The following is a 20,634-nucleotide window of genomic DNA, read 5'->3' as shown; positions in this document are numbered from 1 at the left end:
ACCTGCCATTTCATTTGTTTTGCCACATTTTGACAACCATTATGACAGAAAAAATAAATCACATATCAACACTTAGTCCTTATTTAGTACAAATACAAAACCAAATAACAGGTGAAAATCTCACAGGGAAGGCCAGCACAGCCAAAAAATGCAGACCTATAGAACAACAACAAAAGACTCAAAAGTTGAAATTTAAGCTGATTTACAAATTCATGACTTCAACCTGCACTCTGGGATAGGTGTTTATTTACAGAGAAATATTCAAACAAACATCAGTATCTAAATGATTCACTAGGTGCAGCTTTATGGCAGTGTTGCAAGGAGAATAAATCTGTTGTAAAAGAATGCTGTTTAATCAGAGCTAGTGCTTGCTGGAGACGGCATGGTAGACTGAAACAAAGTCAAAGACCATTGTTGGTCCACTAGGAACAAATGCCAGTTATAAAACTAACCTTTAAAGGATAATAAAGTGATATCATTTGTCATATCCATTTGTCATTGTATCTTAATGTCCTGTGTAAAGCACTTTGAATTGCCTTGTTGCTGAAATGTGCTATATAAATAAACTTGCCTTGTCTATGTTCACAACATTGCTGCCACACGCCCCCAGTGTCAGTTTGATGCATCAACTGGGCACGTCATTTGCATTTATTGCAAAATGAACTCAGGATGCTGTATGCACGACTGGTAGAGGTGGTGGAGGTGAGACAGTCAACAGCAGCATACACAACAGCTGAAAATTTAAAGACAAACTTAAAAACTGGCTCCATAATTCTAAAAACTTTTATTATGTGTTATTCTCACTGCACAGAGACAAATGTGCCTTTAACTCTAGCTGGGACTGACAGTCTGTTTAGTTGACCTTTGAACGCGTAAAAACAATGACAGTAAGATAAGTGTTACAGTTCAAAAGGTGGCTCTGCACAGTGATCAGTCAAGTGTGACAGCCACCAGTCACCATGGTCACTAAACCAATAAGCTGACATTCACGCATGGATGAAAATGTGAGAGGAGTTTGGCTACAGATTGTATTTTTCAGAGCTGAAATACACCCTAAATTGTTTAAAATTAAATAGGGTTAAACTTCCAATTTAGGGTTAAGGTAATAGCTAGGATACCAAAAGTCAAAAGCTAAATGCCTGACCTGCAAAACGTTTAATAAAGCAGAGTAAACAGTCTGCTAACAGGAAAAAAGCTCATCCTTCATTAAAACATTCTAACACAACAAGAGTAGCTCAAGTAGCCCCGTAAGCTGCGTGAGCTACGCAGATAACATAGGTCTGTTAGATGCATAACATAGCTAAAGCTAAGATCACAAAGTGGCTGTCAGCTGTGTAGGAATATTCTCTATGTTGCTACGTTAGCTTTAGAAATGTTTCCTAAAGCCCACATTACTGAAGCTACCTTGCCTACAATGGCTTATGTAGTTACATTAATTACGTAGCAAGTGTAGCAATGTTAGCTTAAGCTAAAGCTAATAAAGCTAAAGCAAGCCACCATTTGTGTACTTCTAAAAACAGGTTTGCACATAATTTAATACCTGATGAGACCTCTGTTTTTTCCTGTTTTTTTTTTTTTAATTTAAGTTTTGCTCATTCTGTAATGTTTGTAATGTAGTTATTCATGAATGTTAATGTCAGACTTTGTTTATGAATAAAGTTTAATTAAAACAAATATGTATAAAATGTAACGGAAAATAATGACACTTCCATTCTGAAATAGATGACGTCTCAGATAAAAGGTCTGTGAGAGTGTCTGCAGCAAGACTGTAGTGGAAAATGTTGTATGTGTGTTAAATGTGTGCCCCCTAGTGGTATCATCCAGTAACATTTATCACACATGGGCAGGTTGACTACAAGAATGCTCAGGAAGCTGGTAACTTTGCAAAGCAGATGGATGCGCCCATTTCCTTGTTTCTCACTGGCAAATTCATCTTGCAAAGCTCCCGTCTGAACTATCTGGGCCCCAGTCAGGACCAATTAGCATTGAGAGGCAGTACTTTTGGGTTGGCAGAAAATAGTAAGCAAGCAGCAACAAGAGACTGGTGCAATTATGGCGGAAGACATTAGCGTGGATGCTGCTAAAGCACCAGTTTTATCAGAACTCGACATTTCTTCATTAAAAGAAGAACAAAGAACAGCAGTGAGTTGTTTTCTTTTAAAAAAACAATTGTCTACATATCTGCAGTTGCCTTGATTTGTGTAGTGCAGTTCTCTATGGATTTACTCCTCAGTGGCGGATACGTCATGTGATTTGTTGCTCTGATTGGCACTTAAAGACGTGACAGACAGAACGCTCATCCAGTCACCCTCCGAGGATTTTTTCAAAGCCTCTACCTTTTCCCAAACACTGTATAGGAGTGGTTTTTCAGATGGATGTGTGAAACACATCCATCTGGTGTGTCAGGTTAGGAAGCAACTGGATGCAAATGGAAGGTGAAACAGCAAGTTTATCTCTGGCAAAATACATCAATATGAATTTCTAGTCTGAATCAAAGCTCGGACCTCAATCCATCTGAGGGCTTTCTGATCAACAAAACAAAAAACAGTGCATTATAACAGCAATGGTAATTCACGGTTTGATATTTGTACTAAACTATTAATTTGTAAAGATTTGTTTTCACTTCAACATGACATCCTTTTCTGTTGTTATGTACAAAAATTATAGACCGTTCATACATAAAACAAGAGAAAGAAGTTTGTATCTGCCACGGCTGGCCCACTGTTCATGAACAGCAGAGCATAATCCATGGCTGGTGACTTGCCAGAACTCTCCAGCAATTTCGAACCAAACTTCCAAAGTCTTAAAAGGTGTTCTTAATCTTGCTGGCTACCCCCGCTAAGATCTCTCCTGTCTTCTTCTGCCAGTTCAAGACGTGTTTGGACTCGGCACACCACAGCTCCCCATGGCGAGGTTCAGCATTCTCACACCGCTTGCGCACCTCTTCCTGCTGTTCCTAATGGATGCAGAACAGCAATGTTAAAAACCATAATGCAATGCATGTGTGAGTCATGAGGAATAATAAGACATCTTACTAACACTTTGATCCCCCAATGCATCATTACTGAAACTTTGGTTTGATAACCAGACATGAAATGATGCTAGTAAGAGCCTTACCTCTGTACCATGCTGCAGCTCAAACTTGTAGAAGAGAGCCCAGGCATCACCAAGGTCTGGCTCAATTTTGACTGTTCTGAGGAACCACTCTCTCGCTTTGGTGATTTTACGCTCGCTCCAAAACAACCTAAATTAAATATCAGAATTAAAATTACTGTACATGTGAGTATCCTGCATGAAAGTTAGTGAAATTTATTGTACAACCACATATTTGGTGTGAGAAAAAATAGAATAAAGCCAAGATTTGCATCAAGAACAAAACTTAACACTAAGTCATAATGTAAGCCACTGAAAAAGGTGCATTCATACTTGGCAACAGCGAGCAACACATGAGGATCATGTTCACACTTCTTCAAAGCATCCACGCTTTTAGTCTTCCTCTGGGGCCTGGCCTCCAAAAACACTGCCTCTGCCCACAGGATACCTACCAGGAAGGAGAGAGGAGTGAGAGGAAGCTGTGCATTCAAGTTTATTGACATACTGTACATGCAGCAATGACACAAAACACTGCTCTAAACTTGTAACCTGCAACTTACATGACTCACTCATAACTCTAAGGATTAATCATTTAGAATGAAGAGCTTTTTTTTAGTATTTCAAAGATTGTTTTGGGGCATTTTGTCCTTATTTTGATAGAACAGCTGAAGAGACAGGAAATATGGGGAGAGAGAGTGGCAGCAGACATGCATCAAACAACAGCAGGACTGTAAATCAATCCCATGACCAGTGCATCAAGGACTCTAGCCTCTGTTTAGAGGTGCCTACTCTTCCAGCTGAGCTAAATCAGCACCCAATTAAGAGCTAATTGACCTGAAACTGACACCACAGTTAATTAGTCCTAGTATTTTGACTTAAGCTTCCTATTTAATTAAAAAGGGCATCATTTTTAGTCTACAAGCCCAGAGAATTATTAGTCCTACAAGGCCCTCATACACCCCATTGTTGCATCCATTTATACTAAGTAAAACAGGATTCTTCACTTCCAAGTTAAGAAAAAAAAGAAAAACTGTAAGAACAGTGTATTCTCACCTGAATTGGGACACTCCTGAAGAGCTTTGGCCATCAATGTGTTGGATATGTTCTTCAGACCAGCCCTGAACTCCAGTCGGACCGACTCCAACCTGTTAATTTCGATAGCACACATAAATTGGGAGGCAAGAAAAGTGTACTTGGTGTGTTTTCATTCAGATTGCACGTTCATATTTAATCTTTACAGAGAAAACATTTCTAATATGTGTTATTAAAGTAAATACAGCATGGGATCATTTGGGGTGTCAACCACATGTTTCATCACGTTATGATATTGATAGTTTGGACATCATTTTGGACATTTTCTGGTATCACAAAATCTATCACAATACAAATCTGATTTGATTTGATGTAGGAGCCTACAATCAATGAGACAATTTTATGCACAGATTTTTTGCAGGTACAGGTAAAAGAGTTTTGATAGTTTAATTTCTGAAAAGTTTTGGTGTTTAATAAAAAACAATCTGTTTAACAAATACGACAGCAACCTCTGTCTATTCCAGTATCATTTTATTTGATTTACCTTTCATTAGTAACATTACAATGGGAATTTGTCTTAAAACATGTTGCTATATAACATTTTAAGTACCTAACATTTTTATTGACTTTTAAGTTCTCTGATAACCCCAGCGCAATATGTACTTTTTCTGCAATATTTCATAACTATGATCAAGTGTTTTGGCCTCTTTTTTCTGTCTAAAATTGTTTTTTGGTGCATTTTCATACACATGGACTTGAATAGTTATTTCTGCTCAATCATAGTCCTTTATACTCCGGGGCCTTTTAATGTGCAATTTAGCTAATTAGTACATTTGTAGTTTCTTTTCTTTTTTTTCTATGAATCTAATCTGAGACAGGACCCGATCGAATCGATGTATCAAATGGGACATGCAGCAGCGGACTTTTTCTGTAAACAATCTCACTCTGTTGTCTATTTACCCACCATAGTTCAGGGGACTGGGGGTTCTTCAGTCTTGCTTTCTCCAGGATCGCTCTGGCTCTGGTCAGCTGTCCCACTCTCTCCTCCAGACGAGACAGCAGCAACCACAGAGGCACCGAGTGGGGACACTTTTTCAACTAGAGCAAACAAAAACTATTTAGTGACAATTATCAGGAAACTCATTTTAATCTAGCACACATACCGTATGAACAAAGCTCAAGCTCCCTGAGCATCTTGCTTTTATTGCCATGACAACACCTAATCACAAGTGTGTCCTGGACTCACCCCTTGGTTGTAGGCCTCTCTGGCCTTGTCCATGTTTTCACATTGCTCTTCTATCTGGCCTCTCATCATCCACAGTTTGGGGAAGTCCTCGTAGTGTTTCAGGGCTTCTGTGCACAACTCCTGTGCAGCTTCTATGTTTCCCAACACCCACTCCAGCTTCACTGACTTCATAAACACCTGTAGAGGTTATAATCACAGATATGCCATAGATGTTTTTAAACAGACACATAAGAGATATATCCACTGTTTTTTAGCATATCACATGTTAAAACAGAAATATTGCAACACAGATACCTCAGTAGCTTTCAAATGCATCAGACATGCATTTGAATGTTGGACATGCATCCGACATTCAAGTGCACGGCACACGTACCAACTGCTTTATAAATGACATAAAATTGTCTTATCAGTTTGAACAATCAGTAAATCAATAGCAATAACAAACTCTAATCATCACATCCATCAGCCAGTACAAAAGAGATAACAAAGGGAAATGAGGCCTAAAAGAAACAGTGATAGTTTAAGAGCACTGCTGGCAACATCTATCAAACTTACTACAGAGAAGTTTTTAAAAGGTGTAGAAAACACGCAAGCCTGAACTTGACAAAAACTGCATGTCAGTAGAAGATCATTCAAGTACAATGCACTATTACTTTGCTGTTAAAAACTAACCAACCCTGAGACATGAGTCAAAGCTTTATTCATACCAGCATTACATAATGAAAACTAAAATGTGTGTTTCCGTACAAAGGGTCAGGGAAGGAGAGTGTAAGAGTAAAAGAACAAGACAATTTAAATAAATACAACTTTACCCTCTTTTCAACGAGCACCCCATTAACTTAGGGAAATATGTCTTTATTTCATTACTCTTCTTTTTGAGTTTCTCTTTCCAGTTTGCAGTGCATTACAAATATATCACATTCTAGGGATTTCTTAAGTTCTGACAGAAGAAACAACTCATCAAATCGAGAGAAACCAGTTTTCAACTTCTATCTCAGAGAGCAATGGATTTGTGCACATCTGTATTCTGTTTTATTAATGGATTTTCATGACAGTCTGTTTCACGTTCTCAATTATAACTCACCCTGGCTGTTGGAGCACTACTACGGGCTTTGGCTAGCAGTCGACGGGCTCTCTCGTACTCATTGTTCTCAGACTCCAGCTTGACAGCAGCCAACCAGATCTCTTCACTGTTTGGGTTGGCCTAAAGAGGGAAGTATAGAATAATGGACCAGACAGGGTGTATGAGGATTAAGAGGTGGAGAAATACACTGCATATAAAAGTCAACTTTTGAGAGACGTCATCTTCACCTGGAAGGCCAAAGCAAGAATACTTCTTGCTGCAGGCACATCCTCAGCCAGCCATTTGGACTTGGCCCCCATCAGCCACAGGACCTCTGCTTTGGGACAGTGAGCCACGGCTCTCTGGAGCAGGGCCTCCAAAGACTCCCTGAGAGATGTGGTGTAATATGTGGAAAAGAAATGGAGGTGGAAAGCCCAGATCATAAAGCAAACAAGAGGAAAAAAGCAAAAGAACCCAAAGTTAAAGGCAGACAAGATGATTAACTAAAAATTACACATAAAAATGCAAAGTACTGCTTTTTTGAAAAGTTTAAAATCCAAATTTGGTCACCTAGTGCCATGATTTTTCTCAAAGTAGGCAGCTCGAAGCCAGACACTTTTCTTGCTTGGAAACACCTGCAGAGCATGGGCGTAAATAGCTCTGGCACACTCCAACGCTCCATGGGCCACACACTGAAAAACAACACAAGGATCTAAATTACTCTAAAATCCAAAATATAAGCCACATGGTACATAAGATGCAAGGTTTTTTGGGAGCGTTTGTCAGAGGGAAAAGGTAAGAAACGTCATCCTGCATGACAATTATTATCACATTCAGCTAGGAAAAAACAGCAGTTTCTGTGCAGCTGTGTAGTTCTGTTATTACCAAATGTTTTCACTGTTTAGTGTTTACAATCCTACCAGTACGGTAGTTGAGCTCTCAGGCTGCATGACAGTTGTGAAGTATGGGTCAAATCAAACCAGTACTTCTCAAGGTTTATGTTATAGGAGTAAAACACTGTTTTCTTTGAATGCAGGATTATTCTATTATTTTTATCATTATTATTCTATTCATAGTTTTTAGTCATGTGACCACACGCAGGCCAAGAGGGCAAAAGGAAGCTTACAACAGTGGGAACTGCTCCTCTGTGTGGTGCTGCAGAATGTGGCATTTTTATTCTCAATTTATTTAGAATGACAGATGTGAACATCACCTAACAACTGCACAAAAACAAAGATTTAAACTGCAGGTTTTTGTCACTTTGAACCCTTACACAGCACCCAGGAAACTACTTTAATCACAAAAATGTGAAAAGTCAAAGCCAAAGTCTGGCATTTGGGAAGTGAACAGCAAGAAATTCTTCATCAAAGTGAAGGTGAAAGCCAATTTGATCACATATGCTAAATGTTAAACGATTGCATCAGGTTCACTGTCCAAATACAGTCAGTGATCTGGCACTGAAATACAGGCTTAAAGAAAATCATATTTTGAATAAGTTCACACAATATTTGATGTCTGGATAATAAGTCTTTTGGAGCTATTGTATTGATCCCAAAAGCAACAGCAGAGCATCTAACAGGATAATCCACTACTTCTCTCTAGGTTTTCTGTCTCCTATGGTGTTCTGTAGAAAGATAATCTCGGCTTTTCCCCTCATCTGTTAGTCCAACCAGTTAAACATCCTTCTTTACTTCCAAAAACTACTTAAAAGACATAGCTGGCAACCAAGACCATCAACTTCTTAACATATTGAGCAGCTGGAAGCTTTTCTTGCCCACCAGGGGGCAACAGAGGGAGAAAAGATGTTGAAAAGTGGCACCACTGGCCTGATCTGACTTGCAATGTATCCTAGCACGTTTTGCCAAGCGGCATCTTTCAATACACGATGAACTGCAGCTAATTTCAAACATAGGGCTATAACGGAGGCTGCACTTGCTGTCATGACAGCGCATGTTTCATTTTACACTTTTATATTGGTCGCACCCGTGTATAAGATGCAGCAAAACATCTGTCTGAATGTGTTCTGTGTAAATTAAACATAAACATCAGTACTTACACTATCGGCATCCTCCATCCAGGTGTGTTTGCGGTCCTCCTCTTCAATTCCAATTCCTATGACGGCCCTTATCACAGCCTGACAGGTAGCAACACTACCCGCTTTGTCACACTCCTCTGCATCCTGCAGAGAAAAGATGTGGGTGACACACAGAAGGAGAAAGCAAGAGAGCCTTTCTAGTACACACTGGAACTGTAGAGAAAAAGATGTCTTCTATCACTGAGACCAGACATCCTGAAACAAGCATGGGTTACTTAAAGCAATCAAGCATTTAGGCTTTACTCTACTATGAAAGGTCATTTCAGTACGAGACTTCTTTTGGCACAATAAAGACAAGCTTGGGTGCTGATCAACACAAAGGTATTCCAAAGAGAAGAGCCAAATCTTTTCTTTCAACATCAAGTTTTTGATGTTCAAATGACTGTACTGGTAAATGGGCTTGACAAACCTCCTCAAAGACTCATAATAATCCAGAGGTGGGATTAGCTGGATAGTTAAAGACCGAAAATGACATGTACAGGACTGCATTGAAGCCTTATAATTGCAAAAAAAGACTTGTAAAATATGCTAAACAAAACGTCAGTCATAGTGCTGGCTGGTATCTAGCGGCACAAGGACTAACTGGTAGAGTGCAGCATTGCCAAATAAGTCTGGCACACTATCAAAGATGACTAACTTCATGACGCAGATACTACAGTCTTAGCCTCCAGGTTTAATAGCACAATCTTTCATGTTTTGATTTACAATTTACAGGTTTAAACAGATTTTTATTATCCAGCAGGAAAAGATTTGATCAATTTTGATATACCATATATAAACATCACTGGTGTTTTACTTACAGCACAAAAACATCAATAAGTTAACGAGTTTTGTCACATGCACTCTGGAAAATCGAAGGAGATGTCCCTCTCCGCAGGAAGTTTACTCTGTCAGAGGACGGATGGCAATAATAGGGGACAGACAGGTAAACTGAGTTCCCTGGATCTAGTTCACAGTCCTACTTAATAACTCACCGTGATTTTGTGGAGATGCAACTTCTAAACAATAAAAAGCTATCAGAGTCTTTTTCTGTTTAAAATGAGTCATTCCATGCTTCCATCTGCCATAAACATTAAAAATGCCACACTCTTCCCTTTTGTCTAAGAGTAACCATAAACCACAGACGCTCACCTGTATCCACTGCTCTCTGTTGATCTCTACACCATTGGCACGCAGAGAAGTGATGGCTCTGTCAATGATCTTATCCACCATCTGAGTGTTGCCGTTTGCCTCCTCCAACTTGGCGGCCGTGATCCAGATATGGCGGTCTGTGGGGATGTTCTCTCGAGCTTTGTTCAGGACTCGGCGGGCATTCTCGTATGTCTCTAAACGGGCCAGAGCCAGCCATAGCTGGAAAGGGAGGGCAAAATGTTACTAAAGGGTTTATACAGAAAATTTGACATTAGGTTTAATACTGTTGAAGACTTTTTTTTAAAAAACCCTCATCATGCCCATTACATCTTCAATTCTTTGCCAATTACACTAACAACGGCTACGTATATGTTTTGTGCTGATAGTAAGACAACAATATGACAAAAAGAAATAAATATTTCAGTAGTACTGTGTAGTACGCAAATTAAGCTTTCTTAAAACGCGTTGATAGAAGACTGTGAGGAAAAAAGAACCTGATACCATTAAGTAGATGAATCGAAGGTGTTATTTTTCACTTAAGTGTCCTAATAGTAGTTACACTACAATCTGGAACTACCTATTCACACTGTGGATAAAACTAAAAAGATATTTAATATGCAGATATTTACAAAATTATTTTGGATGTTGCCAATACTGATATCGATATCGATTAAAATGCTCAATTCAAACTTTGACAAATTAATAAACTTCAGTCCTTAAAACACACTTTAAAGCGTAAGGAATGATGATGAATAGAGAAAAAGACTTTAGCTGACATAGAACTGTTGGTCCAGTCTAAAACTCCACTATCTTATTTGTGTGTCAAGCAAGTATTTCTGGCTGATATGGGCAGATTTATGTAGGCAAAACATTGGTAGTAAATATCAGCAGAAATGTTCATATCTGCAGATCTTCATAGTTTCCTTTCAAGCTAATATCTGTCAATAACGATATCATGCCTGATAATACCATGCATCCCTTGTCACAATATCTGAGTTGTATTAATTTCAATAATTTCCTCACATAAGTCTGTGAAGAATTAAGGTCAGATCTGATGGGGTTACTAAAAAAATCATGTGAATAAATCCAAATATAAAAAAACAAAAGCAGAAATACTAGCCTGAAACCTCTTAAATGAATAGGCTATAAAATGAATACTAAAATTAAGATAATTCACCTTTGCTTTTAAGACTTTCTGATACTTTTTAAAAGCCTTAACCTTGGCTTAATTGATTTATCGACTTTAGACATTGCACTGACAGGGATTTATATCAGTTTACGGTATTCAGACACCAAAGCTTTAATCAATCCTTGTGTACTGAAAATGATTTGATAATCTCATTGTACTGCATCAAAGACCACCTTGTCAACTGACATGTCTGCAGTAATCTGCAACTAAAGAAAAGCATGGCTTTATCCATGTCTGCCCGGCCTCTCACAGAGCAAGAGAAGGTGCAGCTCTTTTTCAAGGTCTGGATTATGTGTTTCAGCTCACTAATAAGAGCTGGTCTTTTGGCTTCAAAACAGCTTTTATTGTGGTACCTTTTCACGCTTTTTATACCTGTAAAACAACAACAAAATATAAAAAAAGGAACCTGCCTCCTAAATGGAAGCTGGCACCCATCGTTCAGAAAAAGAGTCAGCTCTTACAACTGTCTTGTCCACTTGCGTCTCATCACAACTCCCTCATAACTTGTCATTTTTAAATTTGATCACTATTTAGACCATACTGCACAGGATTTATTTTCTAAATAGTACATCGCCACAATCTTTTAAAGTCATGTTTATGACAAAATGAGGGAGGAAAGCTGTTAAAGAGGTACTGCTAGGCTGTTAACCAATTTGCCCTCATTCAAATTTATTGCCAGCAGCTTCATTACACATAGCATGCGGTGACTGCAAGCCACGGCAAGGAAGGCACTGAAATGATGTATAGGCTGTTGTTTTCCATTAGAAATAGACAAGTGAGTTCCAATATCAAGACATGTACACTTGCAGTGTGAAATCCTGTTAATCTTATGTACCATGACTGAGCCTGTTCAAAAAGTGAGAAAAGTACCTCCACGCTGGTAGGGCAACACTCCACAGCTCTGCTCAGCATGATCCTGGCATCTTCTGGCTCCTCCAGCTCCACAGCTGTCTTCCACAGTCTGACTGATTTGGAAACATTCTCCAGGGCTAACAAAAATAACAATTACAATGCTGTGAGGAATTTTACATTAATACAGTGTCAGCTGGTAAATGTCACAAAAATCTTAACTTTTGCATCCCTTTTTCAAAAAAGGGTCAAACCTTTAAGACATGAAACAAACTATAACCTAAATATTTATTCTGGCAACAGTTCATACAAGTGGCAAAAACTGAGAAGGAGACACTTAAGTTTTCAGTAAACATTCCTCTAATGAAAACAAACAGCTTATCCTGCAATTACAGAAGGGCTCATAAGTTTCTGGGTGGGAAGGCAAAGTGTTGTGTTTATGAAAATGGAGAAAAGTAGCGCAGCTGAACATGTAGAGGCAGAGAGAGCTCTTCCAAAGAGGAAGCTTCCCATCCATCTCTGTCAGCGGGGTATGCTGCTGGGAAATATCCATGTGTGAGTGCATCTGTGTGTGTGTGTGTGTGTGTGTGTGTGTGTGTGCGTGGCTTAGGGCATTGACATGATGGTTGAAATACAGTGCTTGGACTTGATATGAAGCCAGAACAACAGCTGCCAAACATAACCATTATGAAATTCCTTCTGGAGAAAAACTGTGGCATATTCATTTAAACATTTATATGTTAAACCTTGCTGGCAAAACACTCCTAATAACAATGTAACAACAAGAACCAAATTATTGCTTTAACACAATGTGAGGTTATGCATACAAAGGATACAGGAATACAAGTTTAATAAACAAAGGAAAACTGCTTATTTTTACCCTTCCTGAGGACACGTTTCTTGGCCCTGATGTCCGTCTCCAGCTCTGCAGCTCTGATGTAGATGCGCACAGACTGTGGCAGGTGGCGAACGGCCTGGGCTACAACTGCTTTAGCCGTGTCACCGGGCTGGAGCCTGGCTGCCTCCAACCACACATCCTCACTCTGGTGGGCAAAAAAGAAATGCTTGTACCAACAGGAGGGCATTGCTTTGCTGTAACTTAACTAAAAAGGTCAGTTATCCACAGATGGAAAGTAACTAAATACATTTACTCAAATTATTGTAACTGAGTGGTGTTTTGGGTACCTTGTACCTTTTTGAGTGCAATTTCAAATCTGTGGGATGTGTGGGCAAAGTTCCCCATGCCCTTGGCAGGGTGTTCAGGTGTGTTGTATATGTGTTTAGTTGTGTTTGAATGTTGCCTGTTATACAGTGATCCTTGCTTGGATTCCTTTGATCATGTTTTTGATTGATTGTTGTTTTTGATGTGAGACACATTTGCACCATGGGTGAATTATCCACCGAGGCAGACTTCCCGCTGGTGACTTCAGGTGTTCTTAAAGGACACATAGTGCTTATTCTTCATCAGTGTGAGCTGCCTTGCTATGAGGTTGACTCTCTATTGTGTTCTTGCTAAAGGGGGCCCACCTTGCCACAGATTTTCAAGAAATACAGCAGCTCTGTCATTCTGTAAAATACTTAATACTTTCAAATGTGTAATTGATCTATATGTAGTGAGGAATTGAATTTGACTCTATACGGGTTGAATTAACACAATCAATTCAGCTATTTATTTCATTTTACTATAGAGGTTAGGCTGTACCTGATCAACCTGATTGGAGATCTATTTTCTTGTTGTCCTAGCCGACAAGGAAAGATCAGATTTTACTGTCCAACTCCTCAGTGGCTACTCAGTAGGAATGGTGATATTGTATCCCAGAGTAATAAAAGATGGCTAGGATATTGCTTTAATTAGTGCATTGTGAGCACACTTTTATAATAAATGCCTTGAGAGTATGTGTCCATTTCCATCTGCAACACCACTGCCTGTGTGTAAAGATGCTTTAAAAGTGCTGAAGAACTCCTGTAAATGATGTTCTAATAATTTTGCAAACAATGTGCACACACATATACTAGCACATATATCCTCACATGCTATGGCACAACATGGCTGGCACCACAGAACTTCCCAATGTGCAAAGCTAAGGCCTTTAATAGATATAGCTGTGCCATTTATACTTCACCTTAGCACACATCTCTGTGCCTTTCATGATCAGGTTTCTGGCCACCTGAAGTTTTCCTGTCACCTCCTCCAGCCTGGCAGAAGCAATCCAGGCAGGTGGGTGATGAGGATTGGTCTCCCTCACTGATTTCAGTAGCAGACGAGCCTTCTTAATGTCACTGAACAAAGATTAAAAAAAAAAAAAGAAAGAAAGAAAAAACAGTCAAACCAAATTCAAGTTAGTCCACACATAAAACACCTATGACCTTAATTTTTCTCCTACAAGGTCTCTACCTGATATCTCCTCCATGTGTTGGGATCATTGAGTTGAGATCTGTCAGGTAACCCTTGGGGTCCACCACTGTCTGTCCACTCACAGAGTCAGACACCTGGAAGAGGAAACACAGACATGGATAAGAATAAACGACAATTCTTGTATAAAGGGCTAACAATGGCTGTATATGAATGATAGGGTTGACTATTTATTTATTTATGTATCCATTTATTTATCAGGGACAATACATAAGCATTGCTGCATTTAATTACAGTGCAACCGATGCAATGTATAAAAGACATCTAGCCATGGCTATTAATAATTAATTACCTGACTGAGCCTCATATCCATCAGCGTGTTCCTGGCCTGGCCGATTTTCCTCATGTCCAGCTCTCCCGTCCCTGGTGTCATCAGGCCTGGGGTCATGCTACCTGGGTAAGGTGTGTTCAGACCTCCCAGCTAACAGGAAGAAGACAGCGCAGTAACGGAGAAGCACATTAGACTCTTGAGAATGTGTTATAGCATGGTTAAAAGGCTTATCAAACACGTGCATGGATCAAGTGACACATTTCTGGTCATTGTAAAGGAAACCTGAGAAGAGTGAACAACCCTGACCCATGCTGCAAGATTAAAATTCAAAGTAACAGTGTAGCATATGTTAGAACAAGGTAACCTGACACGCCAGATGGATATGTTTCACACGTCCATCTGGGAAAGCTTCAAAAGGAAACATTTGAGAAAAGGTAGAGGATTTGAAAAAACTCGGAGTGTGATTGGATGAACATTCTGTCTGTCACATCTCTACGGCCCAAACAGAGCAACAAAACACGTGATGTAACAGCTATCGAGCGGCGCTTGCGCAGCTACCAAGGATTAACGCGAAACATGGCGACTATAGACATGTTAGTACTCGACTTTTGTCATTTTTGAAAAGAAAACAACTCACTGCTGATCTTTGTTCTTCTTTTCATGAAGACATGTCATCAAGTTCTGATAAAACTGGTGCTTTAGCAGCATCCTCACTAATCTCTTCCTCCATAACTGCACCAGCTCTTGCTGCTGCTTGTTTATGTCACGACACTGCCGTGCCTGAATGTACTGCCCCTTGTCACTGATTGGTCCTGTCATTGGCTAACCGGGCCCAAACGGTTTAGACGGGAGCTTAACAAGATGGATTCGCCAGTGAAAAACAAGGAAACGGGCATATCCATCTGCTTTGCAAGGTTAAGAACAAGGTGTATCTGCTGATTTTAAACATACAGAACACAATTCCGTTTGTACAACAAAGTTCACAGTGTGCAGATTCTGTGCAGCTGTGTAGCTCTTTCTTTACACTTTGTTTTCTCTATTCTCTGTTTTGATTGCATGATTAACAAAAAAGGAATTATTCAGTTGAGATGATTTGCTTTTTCCCAGTGAACATCCTGACCTCTGCTGGTACAGGCTGAAACTACACCTTGTGTCTTCAGTGTCTAAGCAGACATATAGAGTATGTGAACAGGTGTTTGTCTATAATATACTCACCCCTTGCAGAGGATCAACAGAGGTGTGGTTTTCTCCAGTCTGCAAGTGTTTGGAGAAGAAGCTGTCTGGAACAGGAGTGAGTTTCTCGTAGCGTGGATTTCTCTGGCGCTTATTCCTGGCATCTCCCACCTCAGGGATGCTCAGCCACTCCTCTTCTGACACCTCTGCCAATTTTCTCTGTGAAGAGGAAAATGCTTTAATGTTTGTTTAAATATTAAATGTGAAAGTAGAAAGGCACAAACTAAAATTAAAGGCTGTGATGTACCTTTAGATCCGAGAACTGCTGCTGAATTTTGGGTCTTTCCATACGATATTTTTCAATTTCTTCCTTTTCTCTCAATTCCCTGAAAAAGCATAAATGACGTTTAAATTTTTGCTTACAAGCAGTATCAAAGGCACAAAATGTCAAAAATTAACACTGTTTAAAAAATGAGGATATGGTACAAAAAAAGATCACAAATGACAGCAACCTTCGTTCCTTGCGTCTTTCATCCATCCTCTTATCCAGTGCTGCATATATAGCATCTGCCTCTTCATCATCCTTCTCATAGGGCCCACTGGAGAACAAGCTGCCAGCATATCCGTTAAACTGTAAGAAAACGACACAGCATTGCGTTTAGGTTACCCAAAGGCATCATAGACATGTTGTGAGGTCCAAACAAGCACTGACTGCTTGCCAACAGTCCTACTCATTTAAAATATCACCTCATCATAGTTGGTGTCGTTCAGATCTTCATCATCATCATCCTGGTTCTTTTTCATCTGGTCCCCAACTGTCCTTTTCCCTGGAGGTGCATGTCGGTCATCCACTGGATCATTGGCATCACGGGCAGGACCGATATCAGATCGGGTAGTGAAACCAGTTGCACTAAAAAAAAATTAAATCATTTGAATGATACAAAAAAAGATGAAAGAAATATTGTGATGAATATTATAACTTTTTTTTCACTTAAAGCAGAAATAAATAGTAGTAGTTGTAAGTAGTTTTTTTCAGAAATCCTGATTACTGCAAATCCTGACACGCCACATGGATGTGTTTCACACATCCATCTAGAAAACCTTCGATAAACAGTGTTTGGGAAAGGGCAAAACTCGGGGGTGATTGGATAAATGTTCTGTCTGTCACATCTTTACAGTCCAATCAGGGCATCAAAAGACGTGATGTCATCGCCACTACCAAGGTGCGCGTGCGTAGCTACCGAGGAATAAACTCCATATAGAACTACATAACACTAACCATGTCGACTGTAGACATGTCAGTACACGACTTGTCGTTTTTGAAAAGAAAACAACTCACTGCCGTTATTTTTTCTTCTTTTGACGAAGAAATGTCGTCAAGTTATGATAAAACTGGTGCTCTAGCAGCATCCATGCTAATGTCTTCCACCATAATTGCACCGGCCTCTTGTTAGTGCTTAACCTTGCACAGCAGATGGATACGCCCGTTTCCTCATTTTTCATTGGCGAATACTACTTGCAAAGCTCCCATCTGAACCGTTTGGGTCCGGTTAGAAAGTGACAGGACCAATCAAGGATGAGGGGCAGTTCTTTCGGGCGCGGCAGAGTCATGACATAAACAAGCAGCAGCAAGACGATGGTGCAATTATGGTGGAAGACATTAGCATGGATGCTGCTAAAGCACCAGTTTTATCAGAACTTGATGACATTTCTTCCTTAAAAGAACAACTAAGAACAGCAGTGAGTTGTTTTCTATTCAAAAACCACAAAAGTCAAGTACTTACATGTCTATAGTCGCCATGTTTCGCGTTAGTCCTCGGCAGCTGCATACGCGTAGCTTGATAGTGGCTATATCACGTGTTTTGTGCCTCTGATTGGCCCGTAGAGATGTGACAGACAGAACGTTCATCCAGTCACACTTCGAGTTTTTTTCGAAGCCTCTACCTTTCCCAAACCTTTCCTATTAAAGCCATCCCAGATGGATGTGTGAAACACATCCATCTGGTGTGTCAGGTTAGCTAGTGCTTGCTTACATCACAACTCTGCTGCACACAAAAGCACTGCCCCTTGTCGCTGATTGGTCCTATCACTTTCTAACCAGGCCCAAACAGTTCAGACGGGAGCTTTGCTAGATGGATTCGCTAGTGAGAAACACGGAAACAGGCGTATCCATTTGCTTTGCAAGGTTAAATTACTGCCTAATGTTCTTCAATATTAGCATGAAAACATTTCCTGTTTCCATTAGTAAATCTTTCAGATCTCAAATTTTCTGTAGGCTTACAGTTCTTTGTATATTCCCAACTCAATATAGCAACATACATTTTATGGACAAAAGTATTTGGCCACACCTGTTCATTATTGAATTCAGGCGATTCACTCAGACCTGTTGCCAAAGGTTATAAAATCAAACACCTAGCCATGCAGTCTCCATTTGTAAATATTTGTGATTCAAATTGGGTCATTCTGAAAAGCTCAGTGACTTCAAGTGTGGAATTATTATGGATGCCGCCTTTGCACTGAGATGGTTTGTGAAATTTCATCCCTTATGGATATTCCACAGTCAACTGTAATATCATTAGATAGAGGGAACGTTTAGGAACAACACCACAAAACACAACCACAAAATGAAAGACTACATATATCACAGAAGGGGTCAACGAATGCTATGGTGCGTAAAATTGCCAACGCTCTGCCGATTCCATACCTGCAGAGTTCCGAACTTCCACTGGGTTTTCATGGCTGTGCAACTGCATGCAAAACTCACATCACAAAGTCTAACGCCAAGCATTGGATGGAGTGGTGTAAAGCTGACACTGACGCAGGACAGTGGAAACATAGTCTATGGAGTTACAAATCAACCTTCTCCATTAGGCAGTCAGTTGGGTGAGACTGGGTTTAGCAGATGCCAGGAGAACATTACCTGCTTGACTGCTTTGAGCTTACTGTGAAGTTTAATGGATCAGGCATAATGATATGGGGTTGTTTCTCAGGGCTTTTTTTATATATTTCATTAAAGGACAATCGTAATGCAAGACATTTTGGACAATGCTATGCTTTAACTTTGTGGCAACAGTTTGGGGTAGGAGCTTTTCTATTCAACATGACTGCGCCCCAGTGCACAAAGATAGGACCATAAAGATATGGTTTGAGGAAACTGGAACTTAACTGGCCTGCACAGAGCCCTGACCTCAACCAAACTGAGCACTTTTAGGATGAGCTGGCACAGAGATTGAAAGCCAGGCATTCTCATCCAACATCAGTGCCTGACCTCATAAATGCTCTACAGGGTGAATGGGCACAAATTCCCACAAAAAGACTATAAATATTGTGGAAAGCCTTCCAGAAAAAGTAAAGGCTGTTACAGCCAAAAAGGGGGGACAACTCCAAATTAAAGTACATGTATTTGAATATAATGTCAATACAGTCACTGTCAATGTAATGATCAGGTGGCAGAATACCATTTCATATAGTGTTTCTATTTTGAGCTTCCAGAAAAACACCACAGTATGAAACAACTCTTTGAATTTTACTTGACCTATGCATTATGAAGAACGAAATAAGGAAAGCTCTGGTCTTCCCAGATAGGGTTAGGGTTAGGAGCATTGTTAAATGCTGGATGCTTCTAGGTTTTCATGGCCAGTTACTAAACTAAGGAAGACTGCATGGGTATAGACAGACGTATTACTGAAAGGGAAAGCACTGATATGACTAGGTTACACTGCACTAAAAATATTATTTTTGGAGATTACATAAAGTGATTAATTTTCTATTTAATATATTGTTGATATTTTATAAACAAGATATTTTAGTGCAGTAACTAAAACAAAAAACGGTTCAAAATATATTCATTATTCATACACTACTGCCCCCTGACGACCTATCACGTTTACATTACGTTCCCCTCGTTATAATTTAGGGTTTCTTCAGGTTAAAAACGGCTTTCATTGTGTATTTTTCCTTATTAATAGCATACGTGGATGACCGTTATCGCTTCCAACCCCCAATTTCTTTCCACACAAGCAGCTTAGTTTCTAATTACACAACTATCACCGATGTGAACAGCTATGGGTAACTAAGCATGCTAGCTGAGTTAGCATACCCTCTGCCCAGACCCGGGACGTAGCCGAGCGGAGCGGGCATCCCCAGAAACGGCTTCTTCTTCTTCCCCATGAGTGGGGAGGCAAGGGGCATTATCGGGGGCCCACCGCCAACCCCCGCCGCCCCGGCGCCTCCCGCAGACGTTTTGGAAACAATTTTCGGCGCTTGTTTGGCTGCACTCGCCATCGTTGCTGCTCCACGACGAAGAGCCTAACTGCCGGATAAACAACAGTCGCACTTCCGCAACCAGCGAACGGTGACCCTGTGGTGTTTGTAACAGCGCCCCTCTCAGGGCAGACTGACCTACAGGTATTTTCATCTCCTGATGATTTTTACGCGAGCCTGCAAACAATGTACTGATGAATTGTTTGTCTCATTTTCGTCTATTGCCTAGTGACTGTACAGATTACATGAGTTCTGTAGGAGTGATATTGAATACCTATATTTAAGTATTTAAATATTTTTCAATTAGTTTCATTGTTCTATTACAGCCACAAGAGGGCGATATATCCCGAAAAATAAAAATAGCTGTTAATTTTGTATTTGATTATCCTCCTGAGACCTGTGCTTTTGTTTGGAATGCATTTTTAGTTTCTCCCACCTGGGACGAGTAGGACTTGATAAGTTTAAGTTTAAGCCTTTTTTTTAGACCAGGAGGAAATTTCACCAAAAAAATACGTCTGCTTATTAGGACAAAAGATCTGTCTTACTGCACAATAAAAAACAAAATTATTTCTTTTCTTGTGGAAAATTATGTTTAAAAGTTCTTCACATCTTGGAATAATTCATTTAAAATAACTATCGGTTTTCAACAACACACACAAAAAAATCCCATCATTATTTTCTAAAATTTCCAAGAAATTTCCCTTGATTCGTCAGAAAATTCTTTTTTTTACACCTTTTGTTAAATATCAATTTTAAAAACCCTTAAACATTCCCAAAATGTTTCAGTGAAACATCTTGAAAAAAGCCTAATTATTT

The 20,634-nt window shown here is 39.7% G+C and overlaps 1 protein-coding gene across 1 annotated transcript; it reads right to left on the bottom strand.

Annotated features, from left to right (window-relative positions):
- Positions 1-2,431: 2,431 nt before the first annotated feature.
- On the bottom strand, positions 2,432-19,867 carry prpf6 (PRP6 pre-mRNA processing factor 6 homolog (S. cerevisiae)). Its single transcript, XM_041799471.1, has 21 exons — positions 19,655-19,867; positions 16,303-16,465; positions 16,068-16,186; positions 15,863-15,941; positions 15,598-15,774; positions 14,404-14,532; positions 14,094-14,188; positions 13,822-13,978; positions 12,579-12,741; positions 11,720-11,838; positions 9,661-9,879; positions 8,491-8,613; positions 7,005-7,126; positions 6,683-6,821; positions 6,456-6,575; positions 5,372-5,548; positions 5,090-5,223; positions 4,147-4,238; positions 3,427-3,541; positions 3,118-3,244; positions 2,432-2,956 (listed from the first exon to the last, which is right to left on the bottom strand). The coding sequence occupies exons 1-21, from the start codon at positions 19,837-19,839 to the stop codon at positions 2,804-2,806; spliced, it is 2,907 nt and encodes a 968-aa protein (XP_041655405.1). The 5' UTR covers positions 19,840-19,867; the 3' UTR covers positions 2,432-2,803.
- Positions 19,868-20,634: the final 767 nt, after the last annotated feature.

This window comes from Cheilinus undulatus, linkage group 11 (genome assembly GCF_018320785.1).
Source record: "Cheilinus undulatus linkage group 11, ASM1832078v1, whole genome shotgun sequence".
NCBI lineage: Eukaryota > Metazoa > Chordata > Actinopteri > Labriformes > Labridae > Cheilinus > Cheilinus undulatus.
The sequence above is the reverse complement of the archived record's forward strand: the minus strand, read 5'-3'. Positions and strand labels throughout refer to the sequence as shown.